The 23,127-nt window shown below is 40.1% G+C and overlaps 3 protein-coding genes across 3 annotated transcripts in view; all 3 read left to right on the forward strand.

The window, feature by feature from the left end:
- Window positions 1–23,127, forward strand: part of LOC145545078 (olfactory receptor 1J4-like) — a 196,770-nt gene that overhangs the window by 108,151 nt on the left and 65,492 nt on the right. The window contains exon 4 of the mRNA XM_081588739.1: window positions 4,857–4,923. The gene's annotated coding sequence lies outside the window, so the exon portion shown is untranslated. The remainder of the gene's footprint in view (window positions 1–4,856; window positions 4,924–23,127) is intronic.
- On the forward strand, window positions 5,281–6,234 carry OR1B1 (olfactory receptor family 1 subfamily B member 1). The gene has a single exon (XM_081588484.1). It carries the CDS (start codon window positions 5,281–5,283, stop codon window positions 6,232–6,234), a length of 954 nt encoding a protein of 317 aa, XP_081444610.1.
- Window positions 18,362–21,574, forward strand: LOC145546721 (olfactory receptor 1f45-like). Its single transcript, XM_081594426.1, has one exon. It carries the CDS (start codon window positions 18,362–18,364, stop codon window positions 19,343–19,345), a length of 984 nt encoding a protein of 327 aa, XP_081450552.1. The 3' UTR covers window positions 19,346–21,574.

Here is a 23,127-nt window from a genome sequence, read left to right on the forward strand (position 1 = left end):
TTGTGTCTTCATTTCTATGTCTCTGACACTCTGCATTCATTTCAATCATCTCTTCATGGAAACCACACAATTATTTTTAGAAATATGGAATGTCAAGGAAAAAAAGTTTAGAAGAACTCCAATTTGAGAATAAATTCTGCTTTTCAATAATTATTTTCTGACTTTTTGTCATATAAATGAAGCTTATATACGACATGAACATATGTACCGACACATGCACATGCGTAGCTATATCACATTCACTTTATTCCTACAGAATGCCAGCTGTTCACTGAGTAAAATGGAGGACAGCTTTGGTATCAACTAGAAGAGGCTTCCCAGGTGGTGCTAGTGGTAAAGAACCCACCTGCCAGTGCAGGAGACATAAGAGACGCAGGTTTGATCCCTGGGTCAGGAAGATTCCCTGGATGAGGGAATGGCAACCCCCTCCAGTACTCTTGTCTGGAGAATCCCATGGACAGGGGAGCCTGGCAGACTACCGTCCATAGGGTCGCACAATCGGACATGACTGAAGTGACGCAGCACACAGAAGAGATTTTATGTTACACCCTGCTAGGATTTTGCTAACTCCTAGGGATCTCTTCTTCACCTCAGCCCATCCCTGACCTCACCTAAGGCTGAGACTGGACCTGCTCCAAATAAGGACTACAAGCCCCTTTGCTTATGTTTGTCACATCACTTGTCACACTGCTTTTCATCCAATATTGGTCTTACTTTCTTTCCATACTATGGTTTCTTCATGACAGAGTCTGTATAGCTTGTCTTAATGTCCCATCAAAGAAGAGAAATATTTGTAAAACAGATAAATTAATTAATAATTGGATGATAAGTAAATGATCTTCTGGATCATGTGATTGCCTTCTTCCTTTGAGCTAGCTAAAACTATTTCCTGGGAATTACAGACAAATTCAGGTATTCAGATGAATCTTTTAAAATCCAACCCTTCTGTTCTCTCTCTTCTCAGACATTTCCAAAGATACAGATTGCAGTTGCCCATCATTATTTAAAGTAACGACTGTGCTTTGTGAGAAAAATAGTCTTGGCAATTGCTCTTATAAATTATCAGAATTCTCCAATGCGGATGATTTGTAGTAATCAGACCTGTATTTTATTCCCTGTTCCATATACCACCTCCTTTTGTGCTTTTTTTGGATGGTTCTTGTGTCTCATGTTCTCTTCCAACCCTCACTATTCTCTCTAGCTCCTTCATCTGTATTATTAGTCCTCCCTATATACTCTGCTTCATTATGAACTTTATTTTTTATCAGAACTATAGCACGGCTCCTCTAGCTCTTTACTGTAGCAGTGAGGTCAGCTAGGTTTGGAAATATGGATTTATGAATAGTCAGTATTAAGTTGGTCAGTAAGGCTCTAGGACTAGACATGTTTTTCCAGGTTTGCTCTTGGGGACCCTATGTGGTGAAGGGAATGGGAAAAGAAAATAGTAGATAGAAAAGAACCAACAATTGAGAGAAGCAAGATGAAATTCATAATTTTGTAGCAGTAAGGAGATTAGAAGAAATGTCAAGAATGTGGGGGATGGATAGTGGTTAATAACGCCATAAGTAGAGAAGGAAAATGAAGAAGAGTTGAGAGAAGCAATAGTCAGGATGTCCAATTCTCTGTGTTTAAATTTCAGCTCTGTCATTGACTAGCTGTGCAGTATTAAAGCTAGTTTGCTTAATTTCTCTGCCTCAGTTTCCTCATCTGTAAAGTGAGGAATAAAATAGTGTCTAATACAGTACAGATTTAATAAAACCACACATGTAGAGTGCATTGTGCTGTGTTTGGCATATAGCAAGGACTCCAGAAATGTTACTTATTATTACCACTATTACTACTAACACTAACATTGTTAAATATCATTGTATATGGTGAAGATTGTTCACTGATAACCTTGGCAGCAAAACTTTGAATAAATTATTTTGTAAGTAGACTATAATTATACTAAATGTATGAAATGGAGCAAGTAGTTGATAGAGCATAAGATATGAATTACAATTTAAAAACACTAATTGGCATTTTGTCATATTCTATCAACTTTGCACACATAGTTTCTATGTCCATTTTGTGGTAAAGGAATCTGAGACTTGGATAAGACTTGGACAAGTCAAGACAGTTGGTCACGTAAAAGAGTTAGTAACTTGGAGCACAGAAATATAAACTTATGTCAGCCTAGGCCCATACTCTGAATAGCAGAAGCAAGTATACAACACAAATGCACATCACAGCGAATGGTTAAATACATTGTGGTGTATCCACACAAAAGGCTGTTACATAGCAATGAAAGACAAATGAACAGCTAAAGCCAAAAATGTCAGTGAATCTAAGTAATATAATATTGAGGCATAAAATCAGGTAACCACAAATTACTTAAAGGTTTTTATTCTTTTACAAATTTCAAATCATCTAAAACTTAAAATATTCATCTTGGAATACCTATAGCAGATATATAGCAAATATAACATATTTTAGCAAAAGAAAGAGGCAGGAGGAGAAGGGAGTGACAGGATGAGATTGTTGGATGGCACCCCCGACTCAATGGACATGAGTTTAAGCAAGCTCTGAGAGATGGTGAAGGATAGGGAAGCCTGGTGTGCTGCACTCCACGGGATCACAGAGAGTCGGACATGACTGAGTGACTGAAAAACAACAACAACAAAGAGCCATGTTGGTTAGATGAGGAAAGAAGTGGGCAGATTTGAGCAGGCTGCTTTGGAGTTGAGGTTCAGGAGGTTGGTTATCCTAGGCGAAGAGTGACAAGGAGAGGATCACGTTCATAGAAGTAGGTATGAATTGTCATTAATATTCTAGTTTCTGTGTTGAATAGTAAGTTAATGCTCCTTTAATCATACCCAAGGCCAAAGGAGCAAGCAAGAAGATGATGTTCAGACCAACGAAGAGGCTATTGCATGAACCAAGTGTTATGATTAACCCAGTCCTGAGTTCCTGATGCCAGAGGAACACAGGCAGTGATGATTCCTCTACCTGTGTTTCTTACAATTTGGCTAAAGATTTCTCCCCGCTGTTATAAGAGTCCTGCCTAAAAATTTTCTCTGGCTCTAGATCTCTAGAATCAAACGCTAAACAAAGAGCTTCCATCAGAAAATCACTGTAGAACTTATTAGAGTGAGACAGAGAAATAGGAATGGTAATTGGAAACATGGAATACACCTTAGATTGGGGAAAAACAATTTAGGGAAACTTTGTGGCTCATTGGCTTATTGTAGGTCTGACAGTTACAGTGTACATGTATTGTGACATCTGTTTTTTTTATAAGGTTTTGGAAAATTATTTTGAAGCTAAGTCTGAGTCTCCCAGTTCTAAGATGAATACTACCTAATTTTGGATTCTCCATGATATACTGGCTTGAATGTCCTGATGCTGAGTGTGTGATTTGACTGTGGTGGATGTTATTTTGAGCTAGAATGGTGTGCTTAGTCTTATGATGGAATGAATAAAGAAAATATAGGAAAACACTCTCATATCTCAGTTGCTGTCCTTGGCTTTTACTGTTTATATTTTTAATTGGAAAAGTTTCACAATATAGAAAAATATAGTGAGACCAAGACAATGAAATACATACACTTAATATCTAACTTTAACAAAGCTTAACATTTTCCCTTTTTGGTTTCAATTCTTATTTTGAAAATATAAACTGTTACAGATACAATTAAAACCCATACTACTTGTTTATCTTATCCTCTACCCTTCTTCTTTCCCCAAAGAAGGTACCCATTATCCTAAATAAAGTAGTCATAATATATATTATATCTGCTTTACAAAAATAACAGTATTTTCACATCCTAAATATTCATATCTGCCATACTTTTCTAACATCCTGAACTGACAGTTTTCAGTTAATATGTGTTGAAAACTTAAGCTTATTGATGCATGGGGTTCTGGTTTCAAGTGCTGTGTAACATGCGTAGATCACAATTAAAATATATATACATGTAGTACAATATTTAGCTGAATATTCCATCCTCATTCACTGAGAATGCCATGTCAATTCTAAAAATTATGAGTTTGTTTTGGGGCCACTTTCTGTATTCCATAAGTCCAGTTAGCCACATGTTAGTTCACAAAGTGAGTCTCAAAATGCTTCTAAGAATGTATCTCATAGAGATTTAATTATTTGGTCACAATGTTATTGTATTAAATATTGATAATGAAAAGATGGTTTAAGAAAATAAGTTTGGAAACTAAGATGCATCTAAAAATATTATTTAAGGCCTTAATGAACATTTGGGGAGAGTCCAAGTGCCATTCCTGCCAGTGCATGGAGAATTTGAGAAGGCTTTATTTTCAGAATTTGTTGGAATGAGATTATGAGTTTTTCTTGGGATAACTGGATCCAAGGAGCATGCATGAGCTGTGTCATCTTGAAAGGCACCCCACCCAAGAGAGTTTTTTGTTCGGGTTAGACAATCTTAGAAGATTAAGTCTGGAGGGATACAGTCTGATGTCAGTCCTGAGGGAGGGTTTCAAGGGATGAGCAAGGGTTTGAATTAGTCTTTTCTGGGAAGAATGCAGCAATTGTCACCTGTGGGTGCTCTCCAATGGGCTCATATGATGCTCCAAGAGGAAGATTTTATAGGTAGGCAATTACAGTAAGGGAAAAGAAGTCAAGGAGTGATTGGATATGGGGAGATGATGGAGAGAGTCCCTCTGTTTTTGGTTTGGTCCATCAAATGGATGTAAATGATGATGCTGTTAACCAACCAAATCAAATACAGGGGAAAAATGAGTTAGTTCATGACAACCTGAAGCAATTTTGCTACAAAAACCAACTACTTGCAAAGATCCATTTCTTTATATGTTACATATTAAATGATACACTATGTTCCTTACAGGTTCATATGGAAGAAATCATGATGGCCAGGTGATGAAGTATGACTAGAAGATGAGGAGCTAGAGACAGTGAGTATAGGGATTTTTTTGTGAAGTTTGTCACTGGAAGGAGATAAACAGTAGTTGGATGAAAAGACGACATTGAATGAAGGGTTTATAGTACAAGGGACTTTATCAGAGTATGTGGATTACGTAGAAGAACCCATTAGAGTGGATGCAAAGGAAGAAGTAAAGGAAAAATGCTGTAACAAATTCAGGGAGTAAAGTCATAGACTTAGGAAGGGCTGTAGTGCTCAGTCGAATTTAAGTCTTTAAGGAGCTTGAAGAATATGCATAAATTAACTAGAATTGCTGTGAGCTGTAACCTATGACCCATGACTTGCTTTTTGATTCTAACTCCTTCAGGTGGGCTCTTTGTCACTCATCATGGGCTGTGCTCCTAATGCTTCACATTCTCCAGTTTTCTTGCTTCTCGTGTTCTCAGGAGCTGAAGTCCCCCCCATTGTCCTCTTTGTCCTGTTCCTGGCTATTTACCTGACCACCATGATGGGGAATGTGACTTTAGTGCTGCTCATCTCCCGGGACTCCAGGCTCCACTCACCTATGTACTGTCTGCTCCGAGGTCTCTCAGTTATAGACATGGGGCTGTCCACAGTCATTCTGCCCCAGTTGCTGGCCCATCTGGTTACTCATGTCCCAGCCATTCCTGCTGCCCGCTGCCTGGCCCAGTTATTCTTCTTCTATGTGTTTGGAGTTACAGACACACTTGTTATGTCTGTCATGGCTCTGGATCGATACATGGCCATCTGTGACCCTCTGCACTACCATTCAGTGATGAATCGCCAATGCTGTGCCCGCTTACTGGCCTTGTGTTGGGTGGTGTCCGTGATGCACACAATGCTACATGTGGGACTTCTCTTGCCTCTCTCCTGGGCTGGGGATGCTGAGGGAAACGTTCACCTTTTCCACTTCTTTTGTGACCACCGACCACTTCTGCGAGCCTCTTGCTCTGATATCCATCCCAATGAGCTGGCTATATTCTTGGAGGGAGGCTTCCTCATGATGGGCCCTTGTGCCCTCATTGTACTCTCCTATGTCCGCATCGGGGCCACCATCCTACGTTTGCCCTCAGCAGCTGGTCGCTGCCATGCAGTCTCCACCTGCGGGTCCCATCTCACCATGGTTGGCTTTTTCTATGGCACCATAATCTGGGTCTACTTCCAGCCTCCTTCCCAGAACTCTCAGGATCAGGACATGGTGGCTGCCGTAATGTACACGTCCATTACACCTTTGGCCAACCCTTTTGTGTACAGCCTTCGCAACAAGGATGTCAAGAATGCACTCCATAGGCTGCTTAGAGGAGGGAGGGTGGCCTCCTGATTAGCCTGATGCTTTTGAACTGTAGTATTGGAGAAGATTCTTGAGAGTCTCCTGGACTGCAAGAAGATCAAACTAGTCAATCCTAAAGGAAATCAACCCTGAATATTCATTGGAAGGACTGACGCTGAAGCTGAAGCTCCAATACTTTGGCCACCTGATGTGAAGACCCGACTCATTACAAAAGACTCTGATGCTGGTAAAGATTGAAGGCAGGAGGAGAAGTGGGTAACAGAGGATAAGATAGTTGGATGGCATCTCTGACTCAATGGACATGAGTTTGAGCAAGCTCTGGGAGATGGTAAAGGACAGGGAAGCCTGGCATGCTGCAGTCCACGGGATCGCAAAGAGTCAGACGTGACTGAGTGACTGAATAACAACAACAAAGAGCCATGTTGGTTAGAGGAGGAAAGAAGTGGGCAGATTGGAGCAGCACTGCTTTTGGAGTTGAAAGGGGGGAATGGCCCCGGGCAATTGATGGAACTCCAGTTTTAGTTCTTGTTGATCTGGTGCTCTGAATGTGAAAACTCCCACATTCATGCCACATGTCCTCAGGGCTTCCCCATCAGCAAGTCTCCAGTATTTTCCCTCTGGCCATTTATCTTCAGAGGATAGAAATGTGTCACTAAGCCTGGGTTATGTAATTCCAGTTGCAGAAATATAGGAATAATGTTGTGAAATTTTGAGCTAGAGCAAAGACAGTGAGGTTAATTATAGTCACATTGAATTCCGTGAGCTGGTTTGTGGGGAGTGGGTTGGTGTATGTGAGAAAGTTAGTGGAAGAGAAGTTAGGTAAATAGAGATGTCAATTTCTTATCTTTTTCATTAAGTGAGCAAATACATGCCCAGAAGTGAGTGTGAAACAGGGGCCATGATTCTATTATTCCACACGTGAGCTGCAGTTTCCATGGGCTTCTCATGGTATGAATGTCTTATTCTGATGCATGTGAATTCTGTTTTGTGTATCAATATTTTCAGTTAATTTTAATTTACATTTCTCAAAGTAAAATATATGAAGAAAATGCAAGCTAAATACTTTGCTGCATAATACAAGAAACAGTGAACTATTTCAACAATAGATAAAATAAATTGGTTGTAATTAGATTTTTGAGAACTAGACATTGACCTCTATTTTGTGATCTCTTTAATTTACAGTGATAATCAAAACATTTTAAATTGATATATAATTAACATATGGCATTGTGAAAGTTTAAGGTGTACAATGTGTTGATTTGTTATATTTATATGCTGTAGTTTGTTTACCAGTATAGTTCTAGCTAACCCCTCTAGCATATCATATGATTATCATTTCTTTTTTGTGGTGGGAACAATTAAGATCTAGTTGCTTAGGAATTTAGAAGTTTATGATACAGTATTGTCTGTATTTAGTTTGCTGTGCATTATTTCCAAGACTTATTTATCTACTAGTTATAGGTTTGCACCCATAAGCAACATCTTCCCAATTCTACCCTTTTACCCTCAACTCCTGGTAATCAATATTTTACTCTGTTTTTGTGATTTTATTTTCTTTAGATACCACATATAAGTGGTATCATACAGCATTGTCTTTCTCTAACTTATCTAATGTAGCATAATGTCTTCATAGTTCACCTGTGTTTCTGCAAATAGCAGGATTTCTTTCTTTCTCATAGCTGAGTAATATTCCATTGTATATTTGTATCACATTTTCTTTACCTGTTCATCCATTGATTGACACTTAGGTTGTTTCCCTATCTTGGTTATGTTGAATAATGCTATAATAAACATGGGAGTGCAAGTATATGCCCAGAAGTGGGATTGGTGGATTGCATGGTAGTTATATTTAAAAAAAATTTTTTTTCCACAGTGGCTATACTAATTTATATTTCCACCATCAGTGCCCAAGAGTTTCCCTTTTCTCCACATCTTGGCCAACACTTGTCTTTTTGATGATAGCCATTCAAACATGTGTGCAGTGCTGTTTCCTTGTGGTTTGCATTTCCCCAATGGCTTCCCTGACAGCTCAGTTGGTAAAGAATCTGCCTGCAATACAGGAGACCCTGGTTCCATTCCTGGGTCGGGAAGATCTGCTGGAGAAGGGATAGGCTACCCACTCCAGTATTCTTGGGCTTCCCTTGTGATTCAGCCGGTAAAGAATCTGCCTGCAATGCAGGAGACCTCGGTTCGATCCCTGAGTTAGGAAGATCCCCTGGAGAAGGGAAAGGCTACCCACTCTAGTATTCTGGGCTGGAGAATTCCATGAACTGTGTAGTCCATGAGGTCACAAAGAGTCGGACATGACTGAGCAACTTTCACTTTCACTTTCAATGATTAGTGATGTCGAATACCTTTTCATGTACTTGTTGGCTGTTTGGATGTCTTTTTAAAAAGAATCTACTCAGACCTTATGCTTATTTCTTAATCAGATGTTTTTGGTTGTTGTTATTTAATTCTGTCAGATTTTGGTTTGCAAATATTTTGTCCCATTCTGTACATTGACTTTTCATTGTTTCTTTAGCTGTGCAGAAGCTTTTTAGTTTGATGCAGTCACACTTGATTTTTACTTCTGCTCTTTGTGCTTTTGTTGTCATATACAGCAACTGTCATATACAGTTGCCCAGATCAATATGAAGGACCTTCTTTCCTATTTTCTTCTAGCAGTTTTACAGTGTCAGGACTTATGTTTAAGCCTTTAATCCATTTGAGCTAATTTTTGTGCATAGTGTAGGACAAGGTTCAGCTTATTATTTTTTTTTAAAATATGTGTTTGTTCAGTTTTCCCAACATCATTTGTTGAAGAAATGATCCTTTCTCCACTGAGTGTTCTTCATTCCCTTGTCAAAAATCAATTGACAGGGATTTCCCTAGTGGTCTAGTGGTTAAGAATCTGCCTTGCAATGCAGGCATGGGTTTGATCCCTGGTTGGGGAGCTAAGATCCAACATGCCATGGAGCAACTAAGCCCTTGGCAACTACTGAGCCCATGTGCCACAACTAGAGAGTCTGTGTACTGCATCAAAATGTCCTGCATGCTGCAACTAAGATGCATGCAGCCAAAAAAAAATCAACTGAAAAGATAAATAGGTCTTTTCTAGACTCTCAACTATATTTTATTGGCCTATATGTCTATCATTTTATATGTACCATATTCTTTTTTTAAATGTATTTTTCATAAAGTGTTTATTTATTTAAATTTTTAGCTGCACCACGTGGCTTGTTTGGGATCCTAGTTCTTGGACCAGGGATCAAACCCAGACCCTTGGCAGTGAAACTATGAAGTTCTAACCACTGGACTTCCATATTATTTTCATTGCTGTAGTTTCAGGGTGAAGTAAGCCAGAAAGAAAAACAACAATACAGTATACTAATGCATATATATGGAATTTGAAAGATGGTAACGATAACCCTATATGCAAGACAGAATAAGAAACACAGATGCATAGAACAATTTTATGGACTCTGAGGGAGAAGGTGAGGGTGGGACGTTCTGGGAGAATAGCATTGAAACATGTATATTATCATATGTGAAACAGAACACCATTCCATGTTCGATGCATGAGACAAGGGCTCAGGGCCGGGGCAGTGGGATGACCCAGAGGGATGGGACGGGGAGGGAGGTGGGTGGGGGGTCCGGGAAGGGGAACACATGTAAACCCATGGCTGATTCATGTCAATGTATGGCAAAACCTATTACAATACTGTAAAGTAATTAGCCCCCAACTAAAATAAATAAATTTATAAAAAAATTAAAAAAAATAAAAATAAAAAAAAATAAATTTTGAAATAGAAATACATGAGTCCTCTGCCGTTGTTCTTTAGTTTTTTTCAAGACAGTTTTGGGTACCCATGGTTCCTTGCAAGTCCATATGAATATTAGATTTGCTTTTCTCCAGTTCTACAAAATAGTCTGTTGAGATTATGATCATTGACTTTATAAGCCAATTTGTGAAGACTTGAATAAAATTACATGATTCATTGGATGATGAGTCAGGATGTGATGAAGGACAAGCACTGTAAGCCAAGAGACTTTGAATGCCAACAGAGGCATTTGGAACAAAAAAGAAAGAAAGAAGATGAATCTCCAGGGGCAGTTCCTCCTTCAAAACACCAAAAAACTGGCAAATATTGATTTGGCCAAAAAGTTCATTTGGGTTACAAAAACCCAAATGAACTTTCTGGCCAACTCAATGCCATCAGAATCAACCTTTTCAGAACTCTAATAGGTGAAAAAGATCTTCACGACCCAGATAATCACAATGGTGTGATCACTCACCTAGAGCCAGACATCCTGGAATGTGAAGTCAAGTGGGCCTTAGGAAGCATCACTACAAACAAAGCCAGTGGAGGTGATGGAATTCAAGTTGAGCTCTTGCAAATCCTAAAAGATGATGCTGTGAAAGTGCTGCAGTCAATATGCCAGCAAATTTGGAAAACTCAGCAATGGCCACAGGACTGGAAAAGGTCAGTTTTCATTCCAATCCCTTAAAAAGGCAATGCCAAAGAATGCTCAAATTACCACACAGTTTCACTCATTTCACATGCTAGTAAAGTAATGCTCAAAATTCTCCAAGCCACACTTCAACAATACATGAACCATGAACTTCCAGATGTTCAAGCTGGATTTAGAAAAAGCAGAGGAACCAGAGATCAAATTGCCAATATCCGCTGGATCATCGAAAAAGCAAGAGAGTTCCAGAAAAACATTTATTTCTGCTTTATTGACTATGCCAAAGCCTTTGACTGTGTGGATCACAATAAACTGTGGAAAATTCTGAAAGAGATGGAAATACCAGACCACCTGACCTGCCTCTTGAGAAACCTGTACGCAGGTCAGGAAGCAACAGTTAGAACTGGACATGGAAAAACAGACTGGTTCCAAATAGGAAAAGCAGTCCGTCAAGGATGTGTATTGCTTACTTAAATTCTATGCAGAGTACATGAGAAACAGTGGGATGGATGAAGCACAAGCTGGAATCAAGATTGCTGGGAGAAATATCTATAACCTCAGATATGCAGATGATGCCACCCTTATGGCAGAAAGCAAAGAACTAAAGAGCCTCTTGATGAAAGTGAAAGAGGAGAGTGAAAAAGTTGGCTTAAAGCTCAACATTCAGAAAACAAAGATCATGGCATCGGGTCCCATCACTTCATGGCAAATAGATGGGGAAACAGTGGAAACAGTGGCAGATTTTATTTTTTTAGGCTCCAAAATCACTGCAGATGGTGACTGCAACTATGAAATTAAAGACGCTTACTCCTTGGAAGTAAGAAAAGGAAAGATATTCCCATCTGAATGCAGAGTTCCAAAGAATAGCAAGGAGAGATAAGAAAGCCTTCCTCAGTGATCAGTGCAAAGAAATAGAGGAAAACAACAGACTGGGAAAGACTAGAGATCTCTTCAAGAAAATTAGAGATACCAAAGGAACATTTCATGCAAAGATGGGCTCGATAAAGGACAGAAATGGTATGGACCTAACAGAAGCAGAAGATATTAAGAAGAGGTGGCAAGAATACACAGAAGAACTGTACAAAAAAGATCTTCACGACCCAGATAATCATGATGGTGTGATCACTCACCTAGAGCCAGACATCCTGGAATGTGAAGTCAAGTGGGCCTTAGGAAGCATCACTATGAACAAAGCTAGTGGAGGTGAAGGAATTCCAGTTGAGCTATTTCAAATCCTCAAAGGTGATGCTGTGAAAGTGCTGCACTCGATATGCCAGCAAATCTGGAAAACTCAGCAGTGGCCACAGGACTGGAAGAGGTCAGTCTTCGTTCCAATCCCAAAGAAAGGCAATGCCAAAGAATGCTCAAACTACCGCACAATTGCACTCATCTCACATGCTAGTAAAGCAATGCTCAAAATTCTCCAAGCCAGGCTTCAGCAATACGTGAACCGTGAACTTCCAGATGTTCAAGATGGTTTTAGCAAAGGCAGAGGAACCAGAGATCAAATTGCCAATATCCGCTGGATCATCGAAAAAGCAAGAGAGTTCCAGAAAAACATCTATTTCTGCTTTATTGACTATGCCAAAGCCTTTGACTGTGTGGATCACAATAAACTGTGGAAAATTCTGAAAGAGATGGGAATACCAGACCATCTGACCTGTCTCTTGAGAAACCTGTATGCAGGTCAGGAAGCAACAGTTAGAACTGGACATGGAACAACAGACTGGTTCCAAATAGGAAAAGGAGTACGTCAAGGCTGTATATTGTCACCCTGCTTATTTAACTTCTATGCAGAGTACATCATGAGAAACGCTGGGCTGGAAGAAACACAAGCTGGAATCAAGATTGCCGGGAGAAATATCAATAACCTCAGATCTGCAGTTGACACCACCCTTATGGCAGAAAGCAAAGAAGAACTAAAGAGCCTCTTGATGAAAGTGAAAGAGGAGAGTGAAAAAGTTGACTTAAAGCTCAACGTTCAGAAAACTAAGATCATGGCATCTGGTCCCATCACTCCATGGGAAATAGATGGGGAAACAGTGGAAACAGTGTCAGACTTTATTTTTGGGGGCTCCAAAATCACTGCAGATCGTGATTGCAGCCATGAAATTAAAAGACGCTTACTCCTTGGAAGGAAGGTTATGGCCAACCTAGATAGCCTATTTAAAAGCAGAGACGTTACTTTGCCAACAAAAGTCCGTCTAGTCAAGGCTATGGTTTTTCCAGTGGTCATGTACGGATGTGAGAGTTGGACGGTGAAGAAAGCTGAGCACTGAAGAATTGATGCTTTTGAACTGTGGTGTTGGAGAAGACTCTTGAGAGTCCCTTGGACTGCAAGGAGATCCAATCAATCCATCCTAAAAGAGACCAATCCTGGGTGTTCATTGGAAGGTCTGATGTTGAAGCTGAAACTCCAATACTTTGGGCACCTCATGCGAAGGGTTGACTCATTGGAGAAGACCCTAATGCTGGGTAGGATTGTGGGCGGGAGGAGAAGGGGATGACAGAGGATGAGATGGTTGGATGGCATCACCGACTCGATGGACATGGGTTTGGGTGGACTCCGGGAGTTGGTGATGGACAGAGAGGCCTGGCATGCTGCAATTCATGGGGTCACAAAGAGTCGGACACGACTGAGTGACTGAACTGAACTCCTTGGAAGATAAGTTATGACCAACCTAGACAGCATATTAAAAAGCAGAGACATTACTTTGTCAACAAAGGTCCATCTAGTCAAGGCTATGGTTTTTCCAGTAGTCATGTATGGATGTGAGAGTTGGACTCTAAAGAAAGCTGAACGCTGATGAACTGATGTTTTTGAACTGTGGTGTTGGAGAAGACTCTTGAGAGTTCCTTTGACTGCAAGGTGATCCAACCAGTCCTTCCTTAAAGAGATCAGTCCTGGGTGTTCATTGGAAGAACTGATGTTGAAGCTGAAACTCCAATACTTTGGCCACCTGATGTGAAGACCTGACTCATTTGAAAAGGCCCTGATGTTGGGAAAGATTGAAGGTGGGAGGAGAAAGGGACGACAGAGATTGAGATGGTTGGATGGCATCACTGACTCCATGGACATGAGTTTGAGTAAACTCCAGATTTGGTGATGGACAGAGAGGCCTGGCATGCTGCAGTCCATGGGGTCGCAAAGAGTGGGACATGACTGAGCGACTGAACTGAACTGAACTGGACTGAAGAGGTGAAAATGAAAGTGAAAGTCGGTCAGTTGTGTCCGACTCTTTGCGACCCCATGGACTATACAGTGCATGGAATTATCGAGGCCAGAATACTGCAATGGGTAGCCGTTCCCTTCTGCAGGGGATCTTCACAACCCAGGGACTGAACCCAGGTCTCCTGCATTGCAGGCAGATTCTTTACCAGCTGAGCTATCAGCTTTACCCTAATAGGTAAAGGTTTACATCAATAAAATACATCACCAGCAGAAAAATCACTGAAACAGGATAGAAGCTTTTTATGGAATTTTATAAATTTCCCAACCCAACCCATGGTTGGTCTTGGTCTCAACAGTCTGCATTCCCAAGAATCTCCCCAATATTCATATAGTCTCAAGACTTTTCATTATGGTGCTCTACATCATTCTGTTTATTTTGTACACACAGATGTGTTTAAATCAAGTATTCTGAGGTGAAACAGAGAGCAAAATGGCTAAATGAAATCCATCAAAAGAATTCAATCGGGTGAGGGCAGGAACTCAGAAAGTCATTGGCGAGCAGAATGGAACCATAATAACAATTGAAGTTGTCCCACTGCTGTATCATAAAGCCTCATGTCTTGCCATTAATTCAGCTGAGTTAAAATGTTGGAATTAATAACAAACCTTCAATAATTATAGAAAGGTTAGATTAGGAGAGGTGGCTTCTTGAGGTGCTGATATAGGAATCGAGTTCCCCTTAAGGTTTTTTCTTGTCTGACTGTTGATGTGATGCAAGGCTACTGTGTTCCCTAAGGGGCAGGCCTTCCCTACAGACACAGTTGCTTTTAGATGCTTTACAGTCTTAGCCTCAGTGAGATTTAGATATAAGAAAGAAGGGGGAGCCACCTGTGCTACCATTCCAGTTGATAAAGGAAGATACAAGGGCTCAGCCCATTCTAAATAATATTTCAACTGAACAAAATTGGAGTCTCCTGGGGTTGGTAGAATCCCAGAATGAGTGCATGTAAGTGGTGCTGCCTCACTGGGATGAGCTGTTCTATAGAAAAGCTTTTACGAAAAATTGCAAAAAGGGACTCCCTAGTTTTGTGAGAATGTGGAGAAGAAACACAGTTCCACCCAAATTTTCTAACTTGAGTGTACATTAGGCACAGAGAAAAGGTGAGATTAAGGTTACACTGTGCCCTAAGAGTAAACAGAAAGGGAATAGGAAATAAGTCAACACACAATCCTCTTGTAGAAAGCAATGTGATACTGGTACCCAAAATACCCAAGAATAGAATAAGGTTCAAACGTCATAGTCAAAAAAAGCAATGAGATGGAGGAATTGACAATGATGACACAGAAAGATATGTTTTTGAATGAAAATCATAAGGCTTAGATGGAGAATATAGTCATGTAATTGGAGAGGGTATGGACAGACATTTCAGCCCCTAGGTGCAAGAAATGTGAGACAGGGGACCTAATTTATTTTGTGAGAATGTTGAAGATATATTCTTGGGACAGAGAAAAAGAGGTTCAGATTTATATATCTCAGATTCAACCTTTGTGATTCATCAACACAGGGGAAAAGACTAGAAATAGAGTTTAAATCAAGAAGGTATCATATAAAACATACCTGTAACATTCAGATATTGATAAAACAGGGAAGACTATATGTTCCTTGGTGCTTTCATTAAAGAAGAAAGACAAGAATAGCACAACTGGAGTTTGACACTCTAGCTCTCTCCGTTCTTCTGTATGTTCCTAAAGTACAGGTGGAAACTAGGAAATCTGAGATGTTTTTCTGTCTCATTCCAGGAATTCTTCCCTTTGTTTTGTTTCTCTCCCAAATTTCAGTTTAGTTTGGTCTTCTGAGTTGTTTAAACCTATATATGTGTATTTCTTCATCTCTCTCCTAAACGAACTACTCCTCTGTGCCTTCTAGAATCAGCACCCTTGATCTCTCCAAGTTGTCTGAACAGGATCCACAGAGCTCAGACTCTGATGAGAATAATGTTAAAATATTGGAAAATAGCCAAGATATAGAAATGAGTATTGAAAAAAGTCAGCCAACAAGAATACTACCACTGCTTATGAATGTTTTTGCATATAATCGGTTTTCAAATACAGTTTTGCTTTCCTTGAGAGAAAATGGACTCTATATTATTACATTTTGATCCTCATGATGGATAAATTTATACTCTTTGACACTCTTTCCTTCTCAAAGATGATTTTCTCTCACTCTTGCCCCATGAAGGGACTTATTCAATCTTTCTTCCTTCCCATCTTTTTTTTTTTTCCTCTCACCTTCTTCTATACCTCCATGTAGATGTCTGTGTGTGATCACTGGCTTAAATGCATAATAGAATCATAAGAGCATATAGTTTGAGCCATATCAAGCACATATAGTTTGAGACATGGAAAAGGATACATGAAGAAATAAAGACAAAAGAAATAAAGACAAAAGGACAGACACTGGAAAACATAAGCTTTCTCTATCTTTTAAGCTCCTGTGAGCTTTTCTTTAAAGAAAGCACCAAGAGAGATGCCCTTAAAATGGTTTTGATTCTTTATCTTAATGTTAGGGATATTATCTTTTGGTGCGTGGAACATTGGACTCACTAAAGAATAAATGCAACCATAACACATGATTTGGCACTGCCATGATAAATATTTACACAGTTATACTAATGTTAATGTTGTCTACTGATTTTTAGCATTTACTTGGAAGACTTAACTACGCCTACAACCTGTAATTTGTATGTTTTCAATCTTGACAATATGCAAATAAAGGTATCTCTTTCCAAAGTTTGGGGGGGTGCAGAGGTGAGGAAGATAAGTGGAGTCTGAAGTTGATGGACTGTAGATTGAAGCAAATCATTTAAAAGTAGAAAAGCAACTAATTGAAGAGCTAAAATACCATCAAAAAATTGAGGAAAAGAAGGAAGAGTGGTAATAATGTAAATAAGATAAAACTTTATCTTTCATGATAAAGAGCCAAAAGATTATCTTTAATTGATAAAAAACTGGCATATAGATCTATAAGTAAGTACCATTTTATTTAGAAGCAGAGAGGTGTGAATCACCAGAAGAGGTCACACTAAACACAGAGGTGTGTAAACATAGGGTAAGAGACCTCTGCTTTTTAGTATAAGTTCTCTTGCACTCTACTATTTTGAAGTTATTTTACTCTCATTCATGAGAAAATGCTGAAAATATATAAATATATCCTTACCCCAAAAAAAGCCTCAAAATGTTACTTCTTTGATGTGCTACATAAATCTACCTATAGGGAAAACTTGAGCTGAAAAGTCATAAGAATCTCATCCATTAGCAGATATTATTCCTCAAAAATAAATCACTAATAAAATCAACAATTATATTTATCATTGCTAGGCTCATCCCAGGTAAGTTCATTTGACTTAATGGAACAAGAGCTCTCTTATGAAAAAAAAAAAAAGTTAAGTTTCTGGACCAGATCTTCACTTCAGTGCCGCAGCAAAGACGTAGAGACTCAGACATCTGGCCAGAGTCTGAGGATCTTTCCCTTCTCCTTCCAACTCTGAGAAATGATGAAGTGTGATGGCTGAGGCTGATAAACCTACACAGTAAGTGCCCTACATATGAACCTTCAAGCTGTGAACTTTCAAAGATGCGAATGTGCATCTGGTTCCAGCAAGGAACCGGGACGTGTGCCGTCAGCATCAGGTGTGAGTGAGATGGCAGCTTGCCCTCCATTTCCTGTTGCTGATGATCCTTCAGTTCTTCATCTCCCACCTCGTCTGCCTCCTCAAGCCACTAACTCTTCTTGCCGATCAGTTGATGCCAGCCCTTGTATGCCAGCTGTTACACTGTACTACTATACTTTTTAAGGCACTGTATGATAAGATTTAAAATGTTTTCTTTATTTTTTGTGTTTGCTTGTTTTTTATGTATTATCAACATATTGCAGTACAGTGTTATGTGTTAGGTGGGTATCTAAGCTAACTTTGTAGACTTTATGAATGCATTCTTGGAACAGAACTTGTTTGTATATAAGGGACTTACTGTACAGGGTTAAGTCCAGGTTTTGTTGCTCAGATCACATAATACCTTCACTAGAGTATTCTTTTTGCTTTAGCTTTCTCACCTGTAGTAAGAGGTTGAAAGCAGTTTCTACCATGAATGACTGTTGTGAGAATCAAATGCCTGATATTTAGAATTCAGACAGCAAGCACCAAAGACATTATATGTTCAATGACTTACTTGTTATACAATGAAGTTTAAAAAATCCAGGACTGTGTGAGTTATCCTGTTGTCACTAGTATTAATCAAATTGAGAGATTGTAAGTGGTCAATACATGAACCTGGAATCTACTAACGAATGGGTAGGTGAGTGGATGAAAACAAAAATAATGGCCTGGGAAAGAAATTAAAGGGAAAAAAAATTCATTTTGGAAAACTAGGGACATCTGTGCAAGAAAAGATGTTTCCTGCAAGCTATCTCTGAGTAAATTTCAACCTTATTTGATCTTAACACTTGCTCTTTGCGGGTGATGTGGATTGAGTCTTATGGCTGCTAGAATCAGGACAGAAGTAACAGAATTTGTTTTATTGGGCCTGTCCAGCTGGCCAGAGATGCAACCAGTTATTTTTGGGATCATCCTTCCCATGTACCTGGTGGCAGTTACGGGCAATGCTCTGTTAATGATTGCTGCCCTCTCAGACCCCAAGCTTCAGACCCCCATGTACTTCCTTCTCAGCCAGCTTTCCTTCATTGACATCTCTCTGACCACCATCACTGTTCCTCAGATGCTGGTACACACACTGTCTGTGAACAGAACCATCTCTTTTAACTGCTGCATGCTCCAGCTCTTCTTTTTTATGGCTGTGGGCAGCATGGAAGGCCACTTGTTGGCTGCCATGGCCTATGACCACTATGTGGCTATCTGTGACCCCTTAAGATACTCTGCCATCATCAGCCGTTGCCTCTGCTTACGCATAACATTGACCTCGTGGGTGGTTGTCAGCCTCAACAGCCTCCTTTATAGTGTGTTGGTCACCCGCTTAACTTTCTGTGGCAACCAGGTCACCCACTTCTTCTGTGACATCACACCCTTGCTGAAGCTCTCCTGCACCCGGCCAGTGGTCAGTGAGATGTTAATATTTACTGAGGGGGTAGCTGTGGTGGTCAGCCCCTTCTTCTTTATTTTAGGTTCTTATGCCCGCATTGGTATGGCCATAACCCACATGCACTCAGTTGCTGCCCTGCGTAAAGCCCTGTCCACCTGTAGCTCCCACGTCCTGGTTGTGCTGCTCCTGTACGGCTCTGTGATCTGTGTGTACCTCCGGCCATTTTCCAGCTACAACTTGGACCAGAAGCATCAGGTGGCCATCTTTTACACAGTCGTTACCCCTATGCTAAACCCACTGATCTACAGCCTGAGAAACCAGGAGGTGAAGGGAGCCCTGCGAAGGCTTTTCAGGAAGCTCTGTATCTCAAGCAACTTCCAACCTGGTTCCCAGGCCAATGGGGAATGGCAGCACAGCTCCTGAACCCTTTATGTAGCATGGATATTTTAACAATATTCATTCTTCCAGTCCATGCCCATGAGGTCGTTCCTTTGATTTGTGTCTGCTTTCTTTCATCAATGATTTATGGTTTTATTGTACAGATTTTTCAGTTCCTTGGTTAAATTTATTCCTCAGTAGCTGGCTATTATTATTGTTATTATAAATGGGATTGTTTTCTTGTTTTTCTTTTCAGATAGATTGCTGTTGTAGTAAAGATACACATCCCTTTGAGAGATAAAGGAGGTAGTAGCTATAATTACACTGAAACAATAGAATCAAGGAGTTCTTTTGTGCAAACGTAGGATCTCCCAGAAATTATTTTCCTTAAAGAAGTCAGAATGAAAGGAAGTTCAAAAGCCCAAGGGAAAATGCTAGGGCTTGGTCGAAGGCAGTATAGTGTAAGCGGTTAAGGGAATGGATTTTGGAGACAGAGTGAATTTGTATTCCAGCTCGGTCATAACTTGCTGTGTGATTGTTTGGTGCCTATGATAACCAGTGAGCTGGTCAGGCCCTTGTGATTCTTACTATGATTGTAAGGCACCCTCAGCAGCTCTTTGGGGAACTTTGGGTGGAGCGGGGAATGTTTATTACTCACAGGTCCTGGAAAGCACAAGTACATCTTGGGCCACCCAATGAGGTCGATAGAGGGAGAGAGTGTGGGCTTGGGGTTCTGCTTTTATTGGGGAGGAAGATATGGGTTTCATCTTCAAGGTTCATGGTTTACGGATGGATTTAAAACCCAAGAGTGAGAATTCCAATCACAGGAAGAATAAAATCAAGTGGCCCAAACAAATGGTTAATCTAAATCAACCAAGATCTCAAAACCAAGAAGATGGGTGTGGCTGGCAATGTGTCAGGTAGCCTTTGAGATGCATGCTTCCTCAATCAAAGCTTAAGTCAGGCTCTTGCATCAGAAAAAGAAAAACACAGGGCTTAAATGCGTATGATCTTTGGCAATTATTCAATTACTCTCTGCCTCAGCTATCCATTTATAAAGAAATAGTATGTATAATTAAGGTTTAGGGTTCATAAGGATTTGATGAATATAATATATGTAAAACACTGTTACAATGACCAGTCCACATTAACTACCACTTATGGGTTTTCTATCATTATTATTATTACTCATTATTAATAGCATACACATGAAGAAATGATGGGAGAAAAGGACAAAGAATGGCTAGATAAGGGTTTGGATATCTGTAGGTATCCAAAGACTTGATGAAATGAGAGAAAAGCCAGAAATTAATCTGTCTCGTTCTTTGTATCAACTGCACAGCAACTCATAGTATGTGAGTTTGGATTTCCTTCAAAGTCCTGAATAAGAAACAATCCTAAAACTCAGTGGCTTATAACAACAGGCTTTTATTTCCCAGTCAAAACTCTGCAGGTTGAAAGGGCCAACCGTCCTTTAGACCCCAGGTCAAGTTCAGGTCTGTTCAATTTATTTCTTATTCTGAGATCCAGTCTAAGTGGCCCTAACTACACAGGGTGAGCTTTTCTTCTCATGATGAAGGCCAGAGCTCAAGAGGGCAAACCAAATCTTCTAAACCCATTCAAAACTCTTTATTTGAAGCAGCATTTGTTATCCCTATTCATAAACTGTGGGCTAAAGCAAGTCCAGAGTCAAAGGGATGGAGATGTGTATTCTGTTCTCAGTGAAGCCATGGCAAGGATATGAAGGGAAGGAAGAACAGATAGATACTATCTAACTACTAAACATGATAGTGTTACTGTTAGTTGCTCAGTCGTGTCTGACTTTTTGCGACCCCATGGGCTGTAGCTCACCAGGTTCCTCTGTCCATGGAATTCTCCAGACAAGAATACTGGAGTGGGTAGCTATTCCCTTCTCCGGGGGATCTTCCCAACCCAGAGATCGAACCAGGTCCCCTGCATTATAGGCAGATTCTTTACCATCTGGGTCATGAGGGAAGCCCCAATATTCATTGGAAGAACTGATGCTGAGGCTGGAGCTCCAATACTTCGGATACTTGATGTGAAGAGCCAACTCATTGTAAAAGACCCTGATGCTGGGAAAGATTGAGGGAAGGAGGAGAAGCAGGTTACGGAGGATGAGATGGTTGGATGGCATCACTGACTCAGTGGACATGAATTTGAGCAAACTCCGGGAGATAGTGAAGGACAGGGAAGCCTGGCTTGCTACAGTCCATGGGGTTGCAAAGAGTAGGACATGACTTACTGACTGAAAAACAACACTGGACATGATGAACCAAAAATTCCATTAGTATGCATGAAGATTGTTTCTAATTTTTCACTCTCATAGACAATAATATACTGAGCCTAAAATATATGTGTGTATTTACACATAAAATATATGTTTATTCATTATATATGCTCATTCTGTGTGATAAACTCCTAGAAGAGGAAGATATCTAAGTATAAAACTTTTGATGGAATTACCAAGTTCTACCCATTTCTTCAAAAATGTTGTTTAATTTACTCTCTCGACCATTTCTTCACCTTAAAATTCTTCCCATGGGAGTAGGGAGTATTCTTAGAAGAGGCTAGAGTGTTAAGAAGTGAGGCTAATCCATGGGTAAAGAATGAAGATTAGTAACGAAACTGCCACATAAAGACAGAAAAGGAGGAAGGTGGGGCTGGGAGGCAGGAAATGGAATCCAGAAAAAAAATCTTTTGGTATATAAGATACTTACTGGCAAATGTTAGTTAACTAATCACAAGTTGGCTTTATCTTTTCTTATCATTTTATAAGTGCCATGGCTCTCAAAATCACTGCAGATAGTGACTGCAGCCATGAAATTAAAAGACACTTGCTCCTTGGAAGAAAAGTTATGACCAAACTGCTACTGCTACTGCTAAGTCGCTTCAGTCGTGTCCGACTCTGTGCGACCCCATAGACGGCAGCCCACCAGGATCCGCCGTCCCTGGGATTCTCCAGGCAAGAATACTGGAATGGGTTGCCGTTTCCACCAAACTAGACAGCATATTAAAAAACAGAAACATTACTTTGCCAACAAAGGTCTGTATAATCAAAGCTGTGATTTTTCCAGTAGTCATGTATGGATGTGAGAGTTGGACCATAAAGACAGATGAGCACCAAAGAATTGATACTTTTGAACTATGGTGTTGGAGAAGACTCTTGAGAGTCCCTTTGACTGCAAGGAGATCCAACCAGTCCATCCTAAAGGAAGTAAGTCCTGAATATTCATTGGAAGGACTGATGTTGAAGCTGAAGCTCGAAAATTTTGGCCACCTGATGCGAAGGACTGACTCATTGGAAAAGACTCTGATGCTGGGAAAGATTGAAGGCAGGAGGAGAAGGGGACGACAGAGGATGAGATGGTTCGATGTCATCTCTGACTTGATGGACATGAGTTTGAGCAAGCTCTAGGAGTTGGTGATGGACAGAGAAGCCTGGTGTGCTATAGTCCATGGGGTCGCAAAGAGTCGGGCACGACTGAGTTACTGAACTGAACTGATGGCTCCCATTACCTTGGAAGATTTATTGTCCTAGTGCAGAGACTTAGGCGGTATAGCTTCTCAAACCCATTTCAATGGTGTAAATTTTGACCAAGCCTTATATATATGTTATAAGAAACCCTTCTAGCTCATGACACAAAAATTATTACAATTTTATTTCCTTCTCGACTTTGTGCCTACAACAATCCATAGTCTATAATAGAAACTTTATCTAGACAGATGGACTAAATTGACTTGTACTTGTGACATCAGCTTCATGTCCTGGGAGGCCACTTTCACTTTTCCTTTTGATCCTATACCCA

Source organism: Giraffa tippelskirchi, chromosome 4, assembly GCF_054371585.1.
Source record: "Giraffa tippelskirchi isolate mGirTip1 chromosome 4, T2T-mGirTip1v1.2.pri, whole genome shotgun sequence".
Classification (NCBI taxonomy): domain Eukaryota; kingdom Metazoa; phylum Chordata; class Mammalia; order Artiodactyla; family Giraffidae; genus Giraffa; species Giraffa tippelskirchi.